This window comes from Psammomys obesus, unplaced genomic scaffold (assembly GCF_907164565.1).
Source record: "Psammomys obesus unplaced genomic scaffold, mPsaObe1.curated_primary_1811, whole genome shotgun sequence".
NCBI classification, from domain to species: Eukaryota; Metazoa; Chordata; class Mammalia; order Rodentia; family Muridae; genus Psammomys; species Psammomys obesus.
The window spans coordinates 4,451,426-4,473,925 of record NW_026596069.1 but is presented as its reverse complement, the minus strand read 5'-3'; the positions used below and the strand labels follow the sequence as shown (position 1 = coordinate 4,473,925).

Sequence of the window (22,500 nt, the reverse complement as noted above, 5' to 3'; positions counted from 1 at the left end):
ATGCAGGAAGCTCTGATCACCTTAGCTCATGCCTAGAAGCAGGAAGATTACAAGTTCAAGGTTATCCTTGACTACATAGGGAGTTTTAGGTCAGCCTTAGCCTCATAAGACTGACTACAGAAAGGGGTGTGAGTCTCTTTTCTTCTGAGAGCTAACTTTTGTGTTTGAGCTAACTAAGTGTTTGAGTAATTGAGGCAAATACTTTTTGCACTTTAACAATTTTCATTGTGTTTGTCAATGTTTTCCATTTCATTACTTATTAGTATGGTCTTGACAGGAAAATATAATATACTAGAGTCTTCCAGAATTCCCTTCTCTGTGAATTAGAAAATATGTATTATTCATTTGTGGTTTAAAAATTTGTTTCTTCACTTTAATATTTGTTTGTGCATTCACTTGTTTCTGAGGCTGTGCCGGTGTATACATGTGGCTGTAGTGCTGGAGTTCACCAGCAGGTGACTTCCTCAGTCACCTGCTAGTCTTCAATTTAGCTTTTGAGACTGGGTCTGTCCTTGAACGTGGAGTTGAGTGATCCAGCTTCAGTGGCTGGCCAGTGAGCCCCAGAGATCCTTCTGTTTCTGGCCTCCCAATGATGGCTTTACAGGCACCTGTCACTGTACTTTTATTTTTATGTAGATTGTGTTAATGGAAACTCAGCTCTTCTTGGGTGCCAAGTACAGTAGTTATTGACCCATCTTTCAGCCCTCATTTGTGTTTTAGAGTGACTTTGTAAGTGTAGAATATGTAGATTAATTTCATCTTACCATTAGTATTCCCAATATTTTTTTTTGAGACAGGGTTTCTCTTGATAACAGGAAAGCAGACGAGTAAAGTTTACTTACTAAGTGTTATATAAAAATTAGATCTTAGTACTTAATAAGTTTTTTCTTTTTTTATTATTGTTAATTACAATTTATTTACTTTGTATTCCCCCTCCCACCTTCTCTCTCAGTCCCGCTCTCTCCCCCTTCTCCACCCATGCCCCTCCCCTGGTCCACTGATAGGGGAGGACTTCCCTTCCTTTTGATCCTAGTCTATCAGGTCTCATCAGGAGTGGCTGCATTGTCTTCCTCTGTGGCCTGGTAATGCTGCTTCCCCCTCAGGGGGAGGTGATCAAAGAGCAGGCCAATCAATTCATGTCAGAGACAGTCCCTGTTCCCATTACAGTGGAACCCACTTGGACACTGAACTGCTATGGGCTACATCTGTGCAGGGCCTCTAGGTTATCTCCATGAATGGTCCTTGGTTGGAGTATCAGTCTCAGAAAAGACCCCTGGGCCTAGATTTTTTTTTGTTCTGTTGCTCTCCTTGTGGAGCTGCTGTCCTCTCCAGGTCTTATTATTTCCCACTTCTTTCATAAGGTTCCCTGTACTCTGCCCAAAGGTTGGCCATAAGTCTCAGCATCTGCGATGATATCCTGCAGGTTAGAGCCTTTCAGAGGCCCTCTGTGGCAGGCTCCTGTCCTGTTCCCTGTTTTCTCCTTCTGATGTCCATCCTCTTTGCCTTTCTGAATGGGGATTGAGCATTTTAGCCTGAGTCCTCTTTCTTGATTAGTTTCTTTAGGTGTACAGATTTTAGTAGGTTTATCCTATATCATATGTCTAATATCCACTTATGTATGGGTATATATCTTGTGTGTCTTTCTGCTTCTGGGATACCTCACTCAGGATATGAGGTGTTTCTTTACAGTTGGCTAGAGTCAGTTTTTCATTTTCTTATCTGACCCAACTTAACAGGGAAAAGTAAATATCAAAGACTTTAAAGCCTTTGAAGATGTGTGAGCTGTTACCTTACACTAACAAAGCATACTAATTGTGATATTCATTCCCTGTTAGCTCTCAAGATGGCTATAGGCAAAGACGGTTTTTTTGTTTTGTTTTGTTTGTTTGTTTGTTTGTTTGTTTTTTGTTTTTTTTTTTTTTTTTTGGCCTTGGATTAGTTTTGCCCTCTTGGGGATGGAGTCCAGGGCTAATTTTTTAAGCATAACTTTTATTGAACATTCATGAAAATCTGGTGATACTTTTAAAACAGAAGATTTGGAACAAAGTTTGTCTTTTAATAAGCTCCAAGGTAGGTAGGTAGGTAGGTCTCCATATTTTCATGATAAATCAGGGATATTCTCTTTTGTGTCAGTGTGTTTTCTTTTTGTTTTTATTGTTTTGAGACAGGGTCTTTATGTAGTTCTGGCTGTTCTGGAGCTCTCTGTGTAGACCAGTCTGGCCTTGAACTCAGTTCCACCTGCCTCTTTATCCTGAGTGCTAGGATTAAAGGCACATGTCATCCCACCTAGCTGAGGATATTCTCTATCAATTCCTTACATAAGCATGTGTGGGTATAAGTATGTACATATTCTCGTGTGTATGTATGTACGTAAAGCACACACTCATGTAATTAGTTAAAAGGAGTGAATTTTAACAATGGGCAGATTTGTTGATATGGTTTAATCAGTATTTATTAGCAGTTGAGAGCACATCTGCTTAGTGTGCCATCTGTAGCACAAGTGAACAAGCAAGACAAATGTCTCTTAAAGATGTAACAGCAAAATCTCAACACTCAGGAGGCAGAGGCAGGTGGATATCTGTTCAAGTTCAGCCTCCTCTATATAGTGATTTCTAGCCCAGCCAAGCTATCTCCCCCATACCTACCCCTCAAAAAGAAGTAATATTATTTTTATCACTGGTTGAAGATCTTCCTGTAGAAAAAGTAATGTTTTTTTTTACATGATACTGAAATCTTTGTTGTTTTCCAGGACCCAGAAAACAAAAGAATTAACTTATAATGCAGAAGCATAGTAAAATTAAATTTTATTTATATGTAATAAACTAAGAATTTCAAACTATTTTAGGCCAGCCTGAAATTTATAAAATAGCTTAGGAAAGCCTTGATCTCATGATCTTAGATCCTCTGCCTATCCTGTACTGGCTGTTAGTACAGCCATGAGTCACCATGCCTGACAGGGTTGTTTTTGTTTTTGTTTTTGTTTTGGGGCGGGGTCTGTGACAGTGTTTCTTGTGTAGCCTTGGCTGTCCTGGAACTCGCTTTGTAGACAAAGCTGCCCTGAACCTCACAGCTCTCCATCAGCCTGCCGCTACCTCCAAGTGCTGGGATTATAGGCTTGTGCCTCCACCACCCGGCTGGCTGGCAGTATTAAAATACTCAGAACAAGAGTTTTTCCACCCAGAGGGAGGGGCTTATGATTGGGATGTAAAATGAAGAAATAAATACATTGATTAAAAAGAATATTTTCCCTCAAAAAAGTTGGTCCAAGTTAGGATTTTGTTTTTGTTTAAAGTGCTGGAGAGACAATCCAGGGTCTTGTGCCTGATAGACAAATGTACCACTGAATTATGCCTGCACTCTACTTTATGTGTATATATGTGTTTGTGTGTTTGTATCTCCGTGTATATTTGTATGTATGTGTGTTGGTGGGTGGGTGTGTGTTTGTATCTGTCCATGTGGCAATCCATGCGTTCTTGTAATCTCAGTCTTTGTGAGGCTGAGGCAGAGGCCTGCAGTGACTTCGGATAGCCTGGGCTGTAGCTAGATCCTTTTTCAGAAAGTCAAACCAAAACACTGGTTACATATTTTCTGTAACTGATGAGAGCAAGTTTGTTCCTAGTCTGTCTTACGTTTCTTTGGAAAAGTAGGGATAAGGTCTGGAAAATGGACCCCTTTTCAAAATAAAAAAAAAAAAAAAAAAAAAAGAGAAACAAACTGGTAGGTGTATTATTAGCTTACTAGCTTTCAAATACAGCAACAAAGATGACAAGATGGCTTAGCAGGTAAATATGCTTGCCAGCTCAGTCCATGTTAACCCCAGTTTCATAGTTTTAGGACCCAAATGATAGAGAAACAAACTCCCAAAACTTGTTCTCTGACCTCCATATGTACATTTACTGTTATGTGTGTCTCCTCTCCTAAACAAACAAACAAAATTAGAAGTATTAATAGAAAAATAAAAAATATATAAAATAGCTGTTTATAGTGGTTAAGCCTCTTTCCTCCAGAAACTCCAGAATTCTATGTACTTTTCTGTTTATGGGAATCTTGGAATTTTTTTCTTTAAATTTTTAAAAATTTCAATGTATAGGTTTATGAAGTGTGCTCATGCATGCATGTTCACTTGTGTGGTCATGTCCCTATGTGCAAGTGCACTTTTATCGAAGCCTGTGGTTTGTATCAGGGGTCTTTCTTGGTTGCTTTCTACTTCATTCATTGAGGTAGGGTCTCTGTTAAAGCCAAAGCTTCTCTCTCTTGCTGGTCTAGCCAGCAGCCATTGCTGCCTTCCGAGCCCTGGGCTATTACACTCTTTTGTCATTTCTGTGGATTCTGGGGCTGATCTGCATTCTGTTGTTCATGCTTATGTAGCAGTTACTTTAACCACCGAGCCATCTTCTGAGTTTTTAGCTCTTTCTTTGATCTACTTTAAACATTATTCTGCTATGGCCAACAGTTCTGGCTTTGAATCCTGGCTTTGCCAGTGGGGAACTCTCAGCCCGTGTCTCCATGTCTAAATTATAGCTAGTGGTACGTTCCTCACCGTGTTGTTCTAAGGGTCACAGGTGTGCACAGAAAGCATTCTGCATAGTGCAGAGCAGAGCAGAGCACATATGTGTTGCATATGTAAATATACTAAGAGAAGATACTAAAAGGCATAGCATGAGTATGGGAAAGAATGTACATTTTAGCTGATTTAAGAGGAGAGTGGAGGTGATGAGGAAGTGGTAAAAGATTTGTTTAAGGGTAATGAGTTGAGAGGCTAGGATGTGATTATACTCTTTTTAATAGTTGTATGTATATGAATATAGCATGACTTTTTTTGAGAACATGGTCTGATGATATTGTTAGGGCTGAGTGGAGATCTGCCTGCCTCTGTCTCAAGTGCTGGGCCTAAAGATGTGTGCTATGATTTGAGGCTTTAAAAAACATTCTTTTATTTTAATCGTCATATCTTTGCCCTCCTGTCAGAATTATGGGCTTACTGAAGCTCTCCATCTCTAAGGCTATTTTTGCTGTGTTTGCTTGTCCAGTGTTTGTTTGGGAGCTTGAGTCTCATAACGTAGTTCAGACTGGCCTTGTACTGGTAGTTCTCCTTCTGTACTTCCCAAATACTGGCATTATTTATGTATGCTACCACACTGGGCCTTTTATTTGTTCTTTGAATTTATGTTTCTTAGTCTTTCCTGACCCATTAGCTACTTTTTTAAGTTCTAACTAGGTAAATTCTTGTGTATTGAGATACTATACTGAGTTTTGCTTTGTAGATTTAGAGCAGAGTTCAATGTGTTAGTAGGTTTATAGTGTCTTGAAATATGAGTTATTTTTATTTTTATTTTTTTAAAGACAGGGTGTCATATATCCCAGGCTATCTCAAACTCACATTTATCAGGATGATCTTGAACTTCCAGTTTATGCAGTGCTGGCAATTGAATCCAGTTTTTATGAGTGCTAGGCAAGCATTTTACTAACAAAGTTTTATAGCCTTTCCTTATTTTGAACACTAAAAGAGGTCATCATTAGTGTATATGAGTATAATGATTGGGTGTAGAGGTTAGAGGACAGATTTTGGGAGCCAGGTCTCTCCTTCCACTTCAGGAACCAGGAGTCTAACTGAGTTTGTCAGGCTTGTGTGGGAGTACTTTTCTCATAAGCCACATTACTGGCCCCTTTTTTGAACATTTTTAATAATCCTTTTAATTAGGATCAAAATCAAATACGTGAATTGGTGTGGTCGCTGCGTTGCATGCCTATAACCCCAGCACTTGGCAGGCTGAGGTAGGAGTTTGATGCCAGCTGGGGCTACATAGTGAGTTCTAGGCCACACTGGGCTACTGAGTGAGGTCCTGTTTCTGTAACAGAACAACCATAGCATAACCTCCATTAGGAATATTTGTGACATAGACTTTCATTGCCTTTAACCTCTTTCTCCATTACCCTTTGCTTCTTTACTTTTATTGATGTTATTTAGATTGTGAAGTGAAAGAAAGCATTCTTTTAAGTTTATTTGTATGTATGTGTGTATGTATGTATATGTGTGTGAGTGCCCACAAAAGTTTATATGTATCATGTTACAGAGGTGCCAATAGAGGCCATTGGATCTCCTGGATCTGGAGTTACAGGCAGTTGGGAGCTGCTTGATGTGAGTGCTGGGAGCTAAACCTGAGTCCTCTGGAAGAGCAGTTAGCGCTCTTAGCAGCTGAGTCACCTCTCCAAACCCAAGGAACCCTTCCCTAAGTACAGCAGAGGGCAACAAGCCTTCATGCTGCTATGCTGCTTGGACTGCGGTTCTGTGTTCCCTCTGATGACTGAGGCTAAGTTCAGTTCAGAAACTGGGCACCACACTGTTATATATCCTAACATCACACAGCTTCCCAGAGAGTGGTAGCCCTGTTTCACATCCCTGGCTAACAAACTTTTTTCCACTGGGATGCATTGGTCATGTGATTTCTGTGTGCTTATCTCATGAAAGTGTGTAACACAGCTACACTCTTGAGCTAACAAGCACACCAGTGGTTCCTGCTTTGGTGTATGTTGTACAAAGCTTTCATTCTACCTGGTTAAGTGGACCTACGTTGGTGTTGACATGTCTTGTCCTAATGCTGAGAGAAATCACAGTTGGTGACAGTAACAGTAGACATAACATCATTAACCTGTGTGGGATCTCTCTTGTAGTTTGGTTCTATGAGCAGCTCCATTTCACAACTAGTCCAGCTTAAGACCAAGTGCAGGGCTAAGGTATGGTTTTTTCTCTGCAATCATGTATAATAACAAATACACTGTTTTATGTATCCAGTGGAGGATTGCAGAGTTGTAAAAATCCATTTAAATACAACAGTGTTTGGGAGGTAAAAGGGTGAAGGGCTAAGAAAGAAGTGGGTGGGGTTAATGAAAGAAGAGCTTTCTCCTGAAATTTTTCTACTTTTGCAAAAGTAGTGAGTATTCATTGGAATTTTAAACTGGAATTAAAATAGTGAAATGTCAGTCTTGCAGTCCTCTTCAGTCTCATACCCAAGGTGAGCGCCATTTTATTAGTAGTTTTTTTGTGTGGTCCCCTTCCCACCTGTCTTCTTCCGTGTGAAACAAGAATACTACGAAGTTCAGGCTGGCTTAACTTACTTTATCCTGCCTCTGCCACCTGAAGTGCCTGCTTGTGGGCCATATGCCTGACCTTGTTTATATCTTCCCAGAGTTACTATACAAATATAAAAAATATTTTTAAAAAATTACCTCAGAAAGTAGTTTACGTTACACATATTTTTTCTTTCTGTCTCTGTCTTTCTCTGTCTCTCTTTTGCTCATCCTTTTTTTCCTTGAGCTTATGGATCTCCTGTCTCAGTTTCATGTCCTGGAGTTAAGCCAAAGCCATGTTTTTGGTTTTTGGTTTTTCGAAACAGGGTTTCTCTGTGTAGCCTTGGCTATCCTGGACTCATTTGGTAGACCAGGCTAGCCTTGAACTCACAGAGATCTGCCTGCCTCTGCCTTCCAGAATACTGGAATTACAGGTGTACACCACTGCATCCAGCCAAAAGCCATGTATTTTGCTAAGACACAGGTTTTTTTCTTTGTTTTTGTGAGGGAAGGAACAGGGGGTGGGAGGGAGGTGAGATTTATAAAGTTCTATAAACTTTATAAAGCTTTATAAAGTTCTATAAACTTTATAAAGCTTTATAAAGTTCTGGTTTGTATGGAACACAGACCATCATGACTTTCGAGCTTACATCGGTCCTTCTGCTTTGGCATCCCTAGTGCTGAGATTACACATATGTTCCACCATGCATGGCTGTGCTAAGACAAAGTTTTATTTTAAGGTTCTTTGTACTTTTATATTTGTAACTTCAGAGTGTGTAATTATTTACACTCTTGGAAGATAAATTGTCTTTCAAAGTCATTAATAGTGTTTAAGAAAATTATAGGAAATCTCCATATTAATTAAAGTATTTTTATTTTCTGTTTTTCAGCATTTTGCCTGTATTAGTATATATGCAATAATGGGACACTGCATCCCCCAGGTCCTGGAACTATTAAAGATGGTTGTGAGCTACCATGTGGGTGCTGGAAAATAAGCCAAGGTCCTACCTCTCCAGCTCCTCCATATTCCAATTAAAAAAAAAAATGTTTTGTGTGTGTTTGTGTGCCTTAGTGTATGGATGTGTACCATTTGTGTGCACATTGGAGGTTCAGAGCTGCTCTGTGGGAACCAAATTCAGATCCTCTGCAGAAACAGTCAGCTCTCCTGTTGAGCCTTCTCTAGCCTCACTATTCAGATTTTTAACCTTACTTTTTTTAATTACAAAAATATTACAAGGTAAAATTTTTCTGGCTTTTTAAGGAAAGATTTTGTAGTATGGGAATCTGCTGGCATAGTATGTCTTTGCTGTTCTGAAAGATGAGAAGTTCAGTGATCTTACCCCAGTAACCCTGCCTGGTTTTGTGTAAGTGAATTTTTGTTATTTCAGGCATTGCCATTATTGCTTTTACATGTTGTGGTAGTGGTGTTTTTTGGGGAGGCGGGGTGGGATTGGGTTTTTGAGACAGCTTCTCTGTGTAGCCCTGGCTGTCCTGGAACTCGCTCTGTAGAAGTCTACCTCAGAGATATTCCTGCCTGTGCTTTCCGTGTTCTATTTGATCCCCAATTGTAGATAGTACATCTTTGTTTATGATTAGTTTTCTGAAAGAAATCTGTTCTTCCTAAATTTCTTTCTCCCCCTCTTTTGCTTTTCTACTTTTATTTTCCCTTCACAATATAAAAAGATGTTTAATCATTTGTTCTCTTCTCTTTTTTTATTTAAAACTTAAGAAGCAAGGGCCGTAAAGATAGCATATTTGTTGAAGCACTTGCCACACCAGCATGAGGCCCTAGAACTAGCATTAAAAGGGGTTGGGGGCCTCAACCTAGAGGTGGAAACAAACAGGTTTGCTGACCAGGCAACCTAGCCTACTCAGTGAGTCCCAGGCTAATTATACACTCCTCCCCCTTTTTAAAGAGGAGTGTGGCACCTGGGGAACAACAGCTGAGATTATCAGGCCTCCATATGCAGGAGCACATATGGAAGCACATGCACACACATGAACCCCCTCCTTCACTCACACACACACACACATACAAATTCTAAGGAGTAGAAACTAAGAAACAGCATTTTTGCTAAGAATACTATTAAGTCACAGAACAAAATACTGCAAGCTAAGTTAATCATTGCATTATTTTTAAAACTTTTACTTTATTGTTTTGTGAGTATGTGAATGTGTGTGTGCCATAATGCATGTATTGGGGTCAGAAGACAGCTTTTGGAAGTTGGTCTTTCTTTCCAGTGGGTTCCAGGGATCATACTCAGGTTGTTAAATTTGTACAACCAAGTGCCTTTACCCACCTAACCTTCTTGATAGCCCATGATAATTTTTTCTTAATTCTTTCATTTTATGAGCTGTTTATTTTATTGACAGTGTCACAATGAGATTATCTTTTAGTTGTTTTTATAAATGACACTAAAACTTATATCTATGCAAATTTTTTAGGACTTTTCTTTTTTTAAGATTTATTTACAGGCTGAGTGTGGTGGTGCATGCCTTTTTCTCAGCACTGGGAAGACAGAAGCAAGTGGGTCTCTGGGTTCACAGTCAGCTTGGTCTACAAAGTGAGTCCAGGATTGCCAGGGCTCTGTTACACAGAGAAACCTTGCCTCTGACAAACTAAAACAAACAAAAAGATTTATTTACTTTTATGTGTTTTGAATGTTTTATCTGCGTGTATGTAAACATATTTTGTTTGTTCCTGGTGCCTGTGGAGGGCGGAAGAAGGCACTGGATCCCCTGGAGTTATGGACTGTGGTAAGCTGCCAAGTGGACGCCGGGAACAACCTCAGGTCCTCTGCAAGAGCAGCCAGTGTTCTTAAATGCTGGCCACCTCTCCAGCCTCAGATTTTAGATTTTTAGTTTTGCATTTTGAGCAAATAAATCTTATCTTACTTTTAAAAATGTATTTTATTTTAGTTTTTTTTTTTTAATGTATATGAGTGTTTTCTTGCACGTATAACTGTGTGCTACATTGGTGTATGGTGGCCAAAGAGGTCAGAAAAAGGTGTTGGATCTGCTCAAGCTGGACTTACACACAGTTGTGAGCCATCATTTGGTTGCTTGAAATTGAACCCAGTTTCTCTGGAAGAACAGCCAGTAGTACCCTTAGCTGCTGAACCATCTCTCCAGTAAGGTTTAAATTTCTAAAGACCTTTTCCCTCACATTTTAAATTTTATTTTTTAATGTTTTTATTAATTTTTTGAGAATTTAATACAGTGTTTTGTTTGCTGAGGCAGTCTCATTATGTAGCTGTTGCTGGCCTTAAGTTGGCTATGCAGACCTTGCTGGCCTTGAATTCAAAGAGTTCCAGTTCTGCCTGCATCTGCCTACCAAATGCTAGCTTCAAAGACGTAAAGGCCTTCTTCACCATGCCAGGCTTCTATCAGAAATTTAAACACCTCTGTTACCTTTTGGTTTTTTGCTGACAAGAAGCCAGATGCTAGTTTGAGACTCTTGGTTTTTGTCTCTTAATTTGTGATATTTCCCCTTTTGATGTTTGAGACAGTGTCACTATGTAGCCCTTGCTGGCCTAGCCCTTACTTTGTAGAACAGGTTGCCTTTTTTGGGCACTTACATACACTTTCAAAATATGATTTTTTTAATGTGTGCGTGCACATACACACATACGCGCACATGCAGGGAGGCCAGAAGAGGGCATTAGATGCCTTGGAGCTGCAGTCACAGGTGGTTGACCTGGTTGGCTGCATTGTTGCTGACAACTCAGCTCTGGTCCTATAAGATCACTACTAGATCATCTCTCCAGCCCTTCTGTGCAGTTTTAGCTGTTGTTTTTCTGTGTGTAGGTAAATATACTCTAAACTTCAGCTTTCTTGGACTTACTTAATTTACAATCTTTATTCATTTGAGTATTTTTTCTTTGTTTCCATTTCTCTATATCTGTGGAATTCCTGGCAGACAGATGTTGATCCTGTTACTCATCATATCTGATGATCTTTATTTTTGCAAGTTGCATGTTTCTCTCATTCCTACTGTTCTAGACTTGTTTTTAAGTGTTCTGTTTTATTTTTCTTCTCTGCCGGGTTTTTTGTTACTTTCTTCTTTTTCATCTTGGTGAAGGAACCCAGGGCCTTGAGCATACTAGGCAAGTACCATTGAGCTATATACCTCAGCCCAGTATGTTCACTTTTAATGATGAAAACATCTCTTAAAACTCAGGTAGCCACTGAAGCGTATGTTGTTTGGCTACTTTCAGTTTTCTTAGAGCCACTTTGTCTTGGTCTTTCTGCTTAGCTTCTCTTAAACTTGTAGTAATTCCTGCTTGGTCATATGTTTGATTAGTTATTGTTTTGATTGGTAAAATTGGTTAGCTATCTCATCTTTCTTTGGAGTTAGGTCCACTGTTTTCCAGGAGGGTAGACCTCATTGTGGTATCAGTGTAGTGAGGAGAGTGGAGAGACACAAACATGGAGTAAACAGGCAGCTGCCACATTTACCAAAGAAGTTTGTTCTGGTCTGGTGTGGAATTAATTTATTCTGCTTGTGTTCAACTGCCTTTTCCTATGCTACACCTCAACCCTTGTCATTGAACTGCTGCTAAACAGACCCTTTACTACATTTGGACTTGTTTTTACATATATTTATTTGTGTGTGTGTGTGTGTGTGTGTGTGTGTGTGTGTGTAAATGCGTTGGGCACCATGTGACGGTCTGGGGATGGCTTGGAGGAGTTGGTTCTGCCCTGCAGCCATGTGTGTCTGAAGTCAGGTTCAAGCCTTAGAGGCACCTCTCTTTGTCCACTGAGTCATCTTGATGACTTTTCTTCGACTATTACTGGGGATGTTGCTTGTGCCCACTGTTAGTTCACTTTGCACTGAGATCACGACTTCATGCCAAAGCACGTTTACCTTTTTTGAGACTTCTTTGCAACAGATCTCTAGTTTCCAGTCTAATATTCCTCCTACTTTTTAAAATAATTGTTACTTTTTATTGTCTGCTTTTTAAATTTATTATTGTTTTTAAAGGCAGGATCTTAGGAAGTAGTTGGTGGTCCTGGAATTCTGTACACCAGGCTGTCCTCAGACTCACAGATATCTATCAGCTTTGCACAGTGCTGAGACTAAAGGCATATATCAGCACATTTGGGTTATTTCTCCATTTCGTGACTTTTTTTTGTTTCTGACCTGGGGCTGGTTCACCCTCTAGGCAGTTTGGTGGTCCTTCCCTCCTGGGCTTCATGATCTACTGCCTACTGCCCATAGCTTTCAGAGGCCTCTAACACACTCTTACACACATAATAAAAATACTAAAAATTAAAAGAAAAATTTAAGTATGTGTAGATTTAAATCTGGGTTGCTCATACTTATGAGTGGCAGAGAGTCTGCCACTGAGCTGTCTGTCCCTACATCTATAAAGGTTTAAGTCCTCCATCTCCTGGAGGACTTAGAGGTAAGTAAGCAAGTAAAATAAAGACTCATGAGCTAAACCCATTACTACCTTTCATATACCCCCTGAATGTCTTACTATTCTTTGAAATAGAAAATATTGTTAGGAAAACAAACATTTACACTGTAAATGAAAAGGAAATGATTGCTATATTTTTAATATTGGAGATGACATTTTAATGTAATGGAATCTGTAGTACTAAAAGTATTATTTGTATTTTTATTGTACAAGTGTGCGTGCATGAGTGTGTGTGAGAGACGGAGTTCATGTGCAGGTATGTTCAGAACCAAACCAGAGGCTTATGCAGTGTGAGATAATGAGAATTAGAACTAATGTCCTTTTTTTTCAGGGATCATTTGAAAACTGAAGATTTAGCAGACTTATTTTGGTGAAAAGCCCTCATGCCATTTTCTGCCCTTCTGCACTCTTCCCAGTGGCAGTTTTTGGGTAACTAGGTCTGTTACCTAATAGAATATTCACACAGTGAGCTCCTTCAGGATAGAGATTGGATCAAAGTTAAAGCTTTTTTTTTATTATTGAGTTTATTATGCACCCCAGGCATGATGCTAAGTTTTTCATGTGTTTCATTTACTTTCTGAAATAATCTAGTATTTGAAAAGTAATCTCCATTTTACATATTCCAGTATTAAGGATTACTAAAGGCTCACTAAAGTGCACAAAGATGGTTATAAGCCGCATGTGGGTTCTGGGAATTGAGCTTGGGTCTTTCCAGTATCATTACGTGCTCTTAACTGCTAAGCCATCTGTCCAGCCCCAGTTTCCTTTTACTGAGGCAGGGTCTGTGTATGTAACCAAGTATGGCCTCACACCGGAGTTCTCTTGCTTTATATTTTTGAATACCAGTACTGTAAGTGTGTGCCCAAGGGTTATTCCTTTCCTTTGCAAGGAAGTACTAAAGGTTGTACTCAGATTCCCATGATTCACTCTCATTACTACTCAGGTGAAGGCAAAATACAACAGTCTGCTTGATTAAGAAGTTTTTTTTCTGTTTTGTAGTATTGGGGACTGAACCCATGGCTTCATCTGGTAAGGCAAGTAATCTGCCACTGAGCTACATTCTATCCACGTAGTTTGTTTTGGTTTTAGACAGGTCTCACTGTATAGCCCTGGCAGGCCTGGAACTCACAGGCATCTGCCTGCCTCTGCCTCCCAAGTGCATGTCACCATCCCTGGCCCATACTTATGGCTTTTAATGAAAAATTTTGATCTCTGGGTTTTTCATTTTTGTTTGATAAAGAACAAGAAGTTCAAATAATGCCATCATCACCTGTGAGACTGAGGCAGGCTTGCTCCATTGTTAAACTAAGCCTCAGCTCCAGTGCAGAGAGCAAGAGATAGAAGCAAAATGTCAAAAGCTCCTATGATCTATATTTCATGCCTATATTATAATAAGGCTTTGACTAGCAAAGCTTTTTTTGTTTGTTTTCTGAGACAGGTCTAACTATGTAGCCTTGGCTGGCCTGGAACTCACTATGTAAAACAGGCTGACCTCTGTGCCTCTGCTTGCCTTGGGAGTGCTGGGGTTAAAGGTGTGTGTGTATTTTATAGCTTCTCCCTCAGGCTATAACATTTGCTTTGTAGACCAGGCTGGTCTTGACCTCAGAGATCCATCTGCCTCTGCCTCTCTGCCTCTCTGCCTCTCTGCCTCTGCCTCTGCCTCTGCCTCCCCAAGTGCTGGGATCACAGGTGTGCACCACAGGGCTCAGCTTTGACTTTTTAAGTTTTTTACTGTTACCTGTTGTATAGGGTGAACTCTCAGTTCAAATGTTGCTCCTGCCTCACTTTCCTGATTACATTAAGCTGTACACATCTGCTATTGTATGATATTGTGGTAATCGTGTTACTGCCAAACTTCTGGCTTCTTTTTTAGCTAAGGTAGGGTTGCACATGTTGCCCTGACTGTCCCTCAGCTAGACTTTACCTAGCTTTCCTTATGAGATTAGACTTGATATTTCTGGTTTGGGGAAGAAGATCAGAGGTGCTGATTTGATCTCATTATCAAGAATGCACACTGATGATATGACTTGATGTCACCCTTGGTTATGTCCCTTCACTACACTGAACCGTTAGAATGGAATCATTGTTCCACTCAACAATCAGAGAATTATGTGTTCTTAGGCTCCTTGAGAGTAACCACCTGTACTATTTCAGGGAGAGTCCATTCTACTGTAATATATATATATTAAATATATATATTAAATAACTGAATATATATTCAGTATGGACAAAATATGTTTTTATTGAAATACTTTTAGTATGGTGGAAACTAGGTGCTATATAATCATCTCTCATTTGAATTTTTCTCATTTCTGCTTGTAATAAGTGAGGATAATTGTCAAGATCCAGTTTGAAAACGTCATCTCAGAATCCTCATTTGTGCAAAGAAAAATAAAAGCCATAGAGTAATTAAAATTCTGCAACCTGTAGGAGATTGCAGTCGATACCTACTTCCAGCAGTATTTGGGGATTCATACGACCTCATTTTCATGTACATATATTTTTGTTACAGCTCTTCTTACTTTTTTTGAGATAAGACACAAAAGTGTTTGACTGTTCCACACTCAGTTACAGTTAGTGCTTTGAGTCGCTATGTTTATCATGAGGCTAATGAAACACTAGTCTAGGACTATGTGCTGCTTTTATGTACCTAAACTTAAGGACAGTAAAAAAAAAGTATCCATTATCTGACCAACTGAAAATGAGCCAATTCATCTTCTGTCTTACTCTTGGAAGGAAGACTTACTCTAGAGTATCACTTAATAGAGTATCACTTCTTTATTGTACCTTTTCTTCCTTATTAGAAATTTCAGTCATGGCTCCAGTTCATTCTTGGCCCTGGTTATCTGTACTAATAAATACTGTTATTGCTGCCTAGTCCCTTATTTCTAAGAGAAATATCTCAAAGTGTTACCCAGGCCAGCCTTAGACTCTCAGTTCAAATGTTGCTCCTACCTCATTTTCCTGAGTACGTTAATCTGTATGCATGTGCTATGTAGGTCATTGTGGTGATCTTGTTAGTGCCAAACTTGTAGCCTTTTTTTTTTTTTTTTTAAGGCAGGGTCTCACACATGTTGCCATGACTGATTTAGAACTCTCTATGTAGACCAGGTTGCCCTCAAACTTACAGAGACCTGCCTGTTTCTGCTTCCTGAATGCTGGGAGTGAAAGGTGTAGTGCCTCCACACTCCTTCTCAATTTTGAACTGAGGCTGGCAGATATAGCATGTAGCTGAAGATGGCCTTGAACTGATCATCCTGTTATCACTTCCAAAGTTGTTGGGCATACCCCACCATCAATCTTGTAAAATGTTTCTTTGGTGATTATATCTCTGTAGTGTTTCCAATACTAAGACTCTTCAAAATCACCTTTTAACATGATTTAAATTCTTATAAGGTTGGTTGGCATAAAATAGTAAAATTGTTTCTGAAGAACAATTGTTACTAACTGAAGAATCTAGAAGACTGTCATGCATTCTGAACAGCCTTAGGTAGCTGTTCTGGGAGAGTATTGTAGGGTCTCCTGTTGTATCAGCCTCCTCCTGACTGCCTCCTCTCAAATCCTCAAGGCTTTTCACTGCTCAAGTGGAAATTGTGCCCTTTGTTTATACTCTCTCCACATACTAGATAAAAGCTAACAGCAGTCTAACACTTAAGTTTTACCAAAATTTATGCCTGTGTGGTTTTGTTTGACTCACATATGTTTTATCATATGCTCAACAAAATAGTTACACAATATTAGCTTATAAATTACGTGCTTAATTTCACTCCTAAACTACTTAACAGTTTCTTTTAGGTTCACCTTTGGGAGTTTTCCATGTAAACATGCAGTTAGTAGAAAACTGTAGAAACAGTTCACCTGCTTATACAGGTGAAGTATGACTGAAGTAGGAGATTAGAAGATCTATGATATATATGTCTCCATTTTTAGTCCAGTGAGTTGGAATTTGTGTATTGGTCTCTCTTTTAACACCATACATTTGAAAATTGTTATAGGTTTGTTGAATAGTATTTAGGTTTAATTAAATCTTTATATTTTGGCATATTTCTGATATCTTTTAAAATAAATACACATTATAGATAATGGTTGAAGGCCCGCCCTTTTCCTTATTCAAATATATCTACGTTCCTGAATTTAGGTATATCTGGCAACATAACTGATCTAGCATTTCAAATTCCCCAAATTGGTCTTGTGGTGAAGGTGGCAGTACACTGAGAAAAGCTTTGTGACCAAATTCTTTCATGTGTTTATATGTTGCAAGCACTGAAGCTCTGAAGTATGGAGAAAAAAACAAAACCTGTCCCTATGAGTCTGTGTGATGTTTCTTGGAATATACATTGAAAACTGCCTAGAAGTGTACCCATTCTGCAGTTAATGTTCATCTTCGTAGTTTCTCACTGATGTAATTATGTAGAGTTTGATGACAGGCATGCTGTTAGCAATCATTCCCAGCCAGTCTTGTTATTGGTCATGTCAATAATGATTTTACAAAATGAGAAGATAAACTTCCAACAAGCCCCATACTCACTAACCAGTTCACAAGTTAATTACACTCCTTAAATTTTGTAGTTCTTGAGTCTTCTGATCTAGCCTGTGGATAAAGGCTTTGTTTACACTTAAATTGATGTTACATTTTATGTTTCCACAGCTGACAGTGAGCCAGAGTTTGCTGTTAATGTTTAACACATTTTCTGAGTGACAGTTCTTTAACTGTTAATATTGTACAAAATGGTACTTGGAATCATTGTTTGCTTTTTTTTCTTTCTGTATTAGAAAAACTGGTGTTTTGTAAGTCATGTATATTCTTAATATTTGTTCATATAATGACCTGATTCAGGAAAAATAAAATGGGAAGATGGACATTACTTCTGACCTTTGAATAAAACTCATTATGTATTGGTTTTTGGACTGTTTCCCGAGCCTTGGGTCATATGTACCATGTTAAGTCAAGGCTATTTACCCATGTTGGATGACAGGCCCCATGATCTGAAGAGCATGTGGACAGAGGAGGAGGAACTGGGAAAGTGCACAGTCACAAAGGTTATAGTAAATTTCATAGAAGCCAGGGAACTTCCAAAAAGGAACATATCAAGACCGATCTCTATCCCATTCTGGCTTCAAGTCTTCACACCACACTGCTGGGTTAGGAAACTAAGGGAAGTTTTCACTCTCCGTAAAAGCCTGGCCTATCTATTCACCAACTTAACTAAAGCTTGAATATCCTGTTTGTCTTAGAACTTTTTCTTCTAAAATATTTAAAGCAATCTTTCTTTTTTTTGGGGGGGAGGGGCGAACCAGGACTTCCTGTAGCCCAGGTTAGCCTTAACGTGATGGCGGATGACTGGAAAATCTTATATTCTGAGTTCTGTGATCACAGGTGTGCATGACCACCCCAGGTTTTATGTCATGCTGAGGATTGAAACCAGGGCTCTTCATACTGAGCAAACGCTTGTCTACTGAGCAAGCAACATCCTCAGCCCAAGAATTGTCTTTTTATTACTGAAGTTATATATAAAAGATTTAAGTGTGTTCATGCTTGTATTTTCATGGAGGCCAGAGGCTCCCCTTGAACCGGAATTACAAGCATGTATGAGACAACTGATATTGGTGATGGAAACTGAACTTTGTAAGAGCAATCCCACCTCTGGTCTCCCTGCATATCTTGCATGTCCAGTTGTAATCTGAATACAATGGATAAACACTGTGTGACTTTCCTACTCATCTTAGACCCAGAAACTTCATGCCTGGCTTCTTGAAAGGTCTGCCATCCTCTGAAGGGATGTGTCTGCCACGTTCTACTTGTGAACTCTTGTTGAATCCCTACATGGTCAAAATTTATTACTGATAGATCTTTAAAAAATATTGTGTGTGTGGAGGGCAGAGGACAACTTGTGGGATTCAGTTCTTGTCTTCTAGCTTGTGAGCTCTGAGGACAGATCTCAGGTTATCAGCAAGGGCTTTGGCTGCTGTACCATCTCATGGGCCCACCCGTGCTGGCACTTAAGTGACCTAATGGCTGGTTTATTATAGTGTTAACCTTTTGATAAAAAGTTTTAGTGCCACTTTTAGAAGTACTTTCCAACATCAAGTGGTTGTTAGTCCTGAAAACATTGTTCATTACCAAATATTTTTAGACCAAGTGAAATCTGCCCTGCCAAACTTTAAATCAAGTTAGTATTAATTCCTGTAACATTACAAATGTTATATTTTTTAGGATTTGTGTTTGGGATACAAAGAGTGTTGAATTATTTCTGAAATTTTGTTCTTTCAAAGATGAAATATTGCTGCTGGACGTGATGGCACATGCCTTTAATCCCAGCACTCACGAGATGGAAGCAGGAGGATCTCTGTTAGTTCCAGGTCTACTTAGAGAGACCCTGTTTCAAAAAAGGAAGAAAGGAATAAACAGTCAAGTTTCTTTTAAATGAGTGTGTGTGTGTGTGTGTGTGTGTGTGTGTGTGTGTGTGTGTGTGTGTGTGTAAGCCAGGGGTCAATGTCCAGTGTGTCTCTCTATTGCTGTTCACTTTGGTGTCTTGCCAGTTCACAAGTATTCTCGAAATTGAGTCATCTGCTTTAAATTTGAGGTTCCTTCTGAGGACTGAAGCTCATTTTCTGGCCTCACAGGTCTGTTTTGGCAAATGGAGATGATAATTGAATTACATTCCCTTGACTTTGGAATAAAGGTGAGGAGCCTATGACTGGAAACTTCAAGCACTACACAAGAGTAATATTCTTTTGTTTTGTTTTTTGTTTTTGAGACAGGATTTCTCTGTGTATCTCTGTCTTGGAACTCACTCTGTAGACCAGGTTGGCCTTGAACTAACAGAGATCATCTGTCTTTACCTTCCAAGTGCTGGGATTAAAAGTGTGAGCCACCATGCCCAGCCTGAGTAATACTCTTTAAATTTCCATGCAGTGACTCTTCTCTAAAAGATTGTTGCTAATTAAACTGTAATCCTGGGACACCTGGGAGCATATTGCACCTTGCTTCTCTGCCTGTATGTTTACTTAGGATGGAAAGTGTGGTGAGAGTATGTGTAGAGGCTTGTTAGGAGTCAGGTCTTTTTCCTCATGTGAGTCGCAGGGATCAAACTCTGCTCTTTGGGTTTTGTGGCAAGCACCTTTACCCACTGAGCCATCTTACTGGTCTCCCTCTATTTATTTAAAGCCTGGCTTACTGCAGTGTTTCACATCAGGTAATATCCATTTTCGGGATAGAGTTCTATAAATTTTGACAAACACTGTGCCCAATATACAGAAAATTTCAGCACCAGAAGTCCATATTTTGCTTTAATTTCAAAAGTTTTACTAGAGTTTACCTTGGTTTCCCTAGATAACCAACCACTCACTGATTCATATGTAGATGGCCTTGTCAGTGTAGCCCTAGCTGTCTTCGAATTCACTCTGTAGACCAGACTGGCCTTGGACCACCTGCCTCTGCACCCAAGTGCTGGAACTGAAGTCATGTGCCACCATTGGCTGGCAGCCATTGTTGAACATGATGCCTGCTCTGCTTCTGCAGGCACACAGTCAGTTTCTACTACAGGATTAGTCATACCAAGGCTGCGTGCCAGTAAGAGTTCATTTCTCCTGAATTGTTCTAGTCTGCTGTCCCTCTGTTACAGAGGAGCCTGTTTTAGCTCTGGGCATTGCCATGCACAGCTTTTGCTAATGTGAAACTTGGTGCCATGCAGTGTTGGCTGGCCGAGTGACGTCACGTTTGGAACCTGGTACCAAGAGTGCTACCTAAATGAGTGACACAATGGTGACTCTTCCTCCTTTGCTCTTACTTTCTTTTTCCAACACCACCCCCACTCCACAGTCTTTCTAAATAGCCCAAAGTGTTTTCTCATGATCCTCCTGCCTCAGTCTCTCAAGTGCAGGGATAACAGGGATGAGCCACCAGACATGGTTTCTTACATTAAAATCATACCAAGAAAGTTGTGCACAAAATTTACCCAGTATTATTCATTTGTAAAACCCGAACATCACACTATACCAATATAATTTTTTTCTTACTGTTTATTTATTTACTTTTATCTCTCTACATAGCCCCTGGCTGTCTTATAACTCACAATGTAGAGCAAGCTGGCTTCTAACTCACAGAGATCTGCCTGCCTCTGCCTCCTGAGTGTTCATCTACACTTATGTAACCAGGGTCACTCTTATAATCACCCCATAACATTTGTAGTTTATGAGTGTTTTGTTTGCCTTTATTAAATTAGGCAAACCTTCTTACTGTGTATGACCTGTGTGTCTGAGTGTAAGTGTGAATGTGCCACAGTATATGTGAAGGTCAAAGTACAACTTTTGGTCATTGGGTCTCTCTTTTCTCCAAGTGTTCTGAGAATTTCTTTCAGGTCCTCAGGCTTGCACGGCAAATAAGCACTTTGACGTTCTGATCCGTATGTGGTCCATTGCTTGTTTTCATGAGCCTTGTTCTTTGTTTCTAAAAGCTTTCATTTTAGTGCTGATATGTTTTTTTAAATTTGGGAACTATGGCAAATCTTAACATTCTACTTCTAAAAATTTGTGTCCAATTTTTGCTATTATGAACAGTGCTTCTGATACAATATTCGACATCTAAAAGTGTTTTTGTGGGGGCCGAGAGCTCCTTTTTTGAGATAGAATCGTAGAGACTTTGAATTTTTTGACTCAAGTGGTTCTGCTTCAGCCTCCCAGATAACTAGAACTTAAAGTATGTGCTGCTGTACATGATTGTAGGATAAATTTGTGGTAAGTCGTTTGCTGCTGGCTTTCACATCACTTATTGTGCATTTGTATGTGTGTGTGTCCAGTACACGCCCACGCACACATGTGGAGGACAAATAGCAATTTACAGGAGTAAGTTCTTTTTTTCTACATGTGGTTTCCACGTTATCAGGCTTGGGGCTGAGCACCCCTACTGCTAAGCCATTTCATTTGTTGTGAAATGGAAAGTTAGCAACATTTTATTCTGAAGAAGGAAGTGGAAATGGTTGTGCACATGGTCCCTGGAGTGGAACTTAGGCGCCTGAGGGAGGAGGGCTGACCCTGGGCAACATAATTAACACTAAGTGAATAATTAACACTAAGTTTCCTGCCAGTTTGCTTTGAGCCAGCCTAGTTTATTTTTTCTACCTTTACCGCCCCCCCCTTTTTTTTTTGTTGACAAATATAGAAGTGGTAGTGTGTGCCTCTAATCCCACCCAGCAGTCATTTAAACAGAGAATGCACTATGGAGGCAAAAGCAGGCAGATCTCTGAATTTGAGGTCAGCCTGTTCTTACAGACTGAGTTCCAGGACAGCCAAGGCTACACAGAGAGAAACCCTGTCTCAAAAAACAAAACAAAACAAAACAAACTGTGTGTGTGTGTGTTGAGGGGTTCAGAACATAGTGCTTTTCAGGAGGTTCTGTGTTCCCAACATGGCAGCTCCCAACCTTTGACCCCAGCTCTAGGGCAGCTGATGCCCCATCTGACTTCCTCAGGCATCTGGAAACATTTGACGTGCACATACATGGACACCTGTTACACATAGATTAAGAAAAACCTTAAAATATATAAAAATAGTATATGCATCTTTTAAAGATTTCATACTTATTTCCAGGGGTAACCCACTGTTACTTAGTGAATTTAGTAGACTTTTAAATGACATTTTCTCCCTCAGTATTGGACATTCACAAAGTAATGTACAGGCTGAGTTACTTGCATCTGCATAGTGAGTGATCACAGGGCTGGTAACCCAAATCTAAATATAAAATTCTTCTACACATAATATGGTAGTAATTGCATATGGTATTTTTAGTGATTTAATTCAGAAAACCATGTTTCATAGTATGGAATTTGGTGCATGTGGTATGCTGGTACATAAACAATTTTAGATACTGGGTATTTTAGAGATACTCAGTTTACACGGTGAACAGTCTGGTCTCCAAACTACTGACTTGCCCTTGTAGGCAATTAATATTGGAGTCTTAGATTTGTGTGTGTGTGTGTGTGTGTGTGTGTGTGTGTGTGTGTGTGTGTGT

General features: G+C 39.5%; 1 protein-coding gene across 2 annotated transcripts in view; it reads left to right on the top strand.

The window, feature by feature from the left end:
- The window catches only part of Wdr33 (WD repeat domain 33), a 105,903-nt gene that overhangs the window by 49,332 nt on the left and 34,071 nt on the right, over positions 1–22,500 (top strand). The window contains exon 8 of one of the 2 annotated variants that reach the window (XM_055625429.1): positions 9,785–9,973. The exons of the other annotated variant lie outside the window; for it this stretch is intronic. Within the exon in view, the coding sequence (XP_055481404.1) occupies positions 9,785–9,930 (146 nt within the window). The 3' untranslated portion in view covers positions 9,931–9,973. Of the gene's footprint in view, positions 1–9,784; positions 9,974–22,500 lie in introns of those variants that run through there. 2 annotated transcript variants of the gene reach the window in all.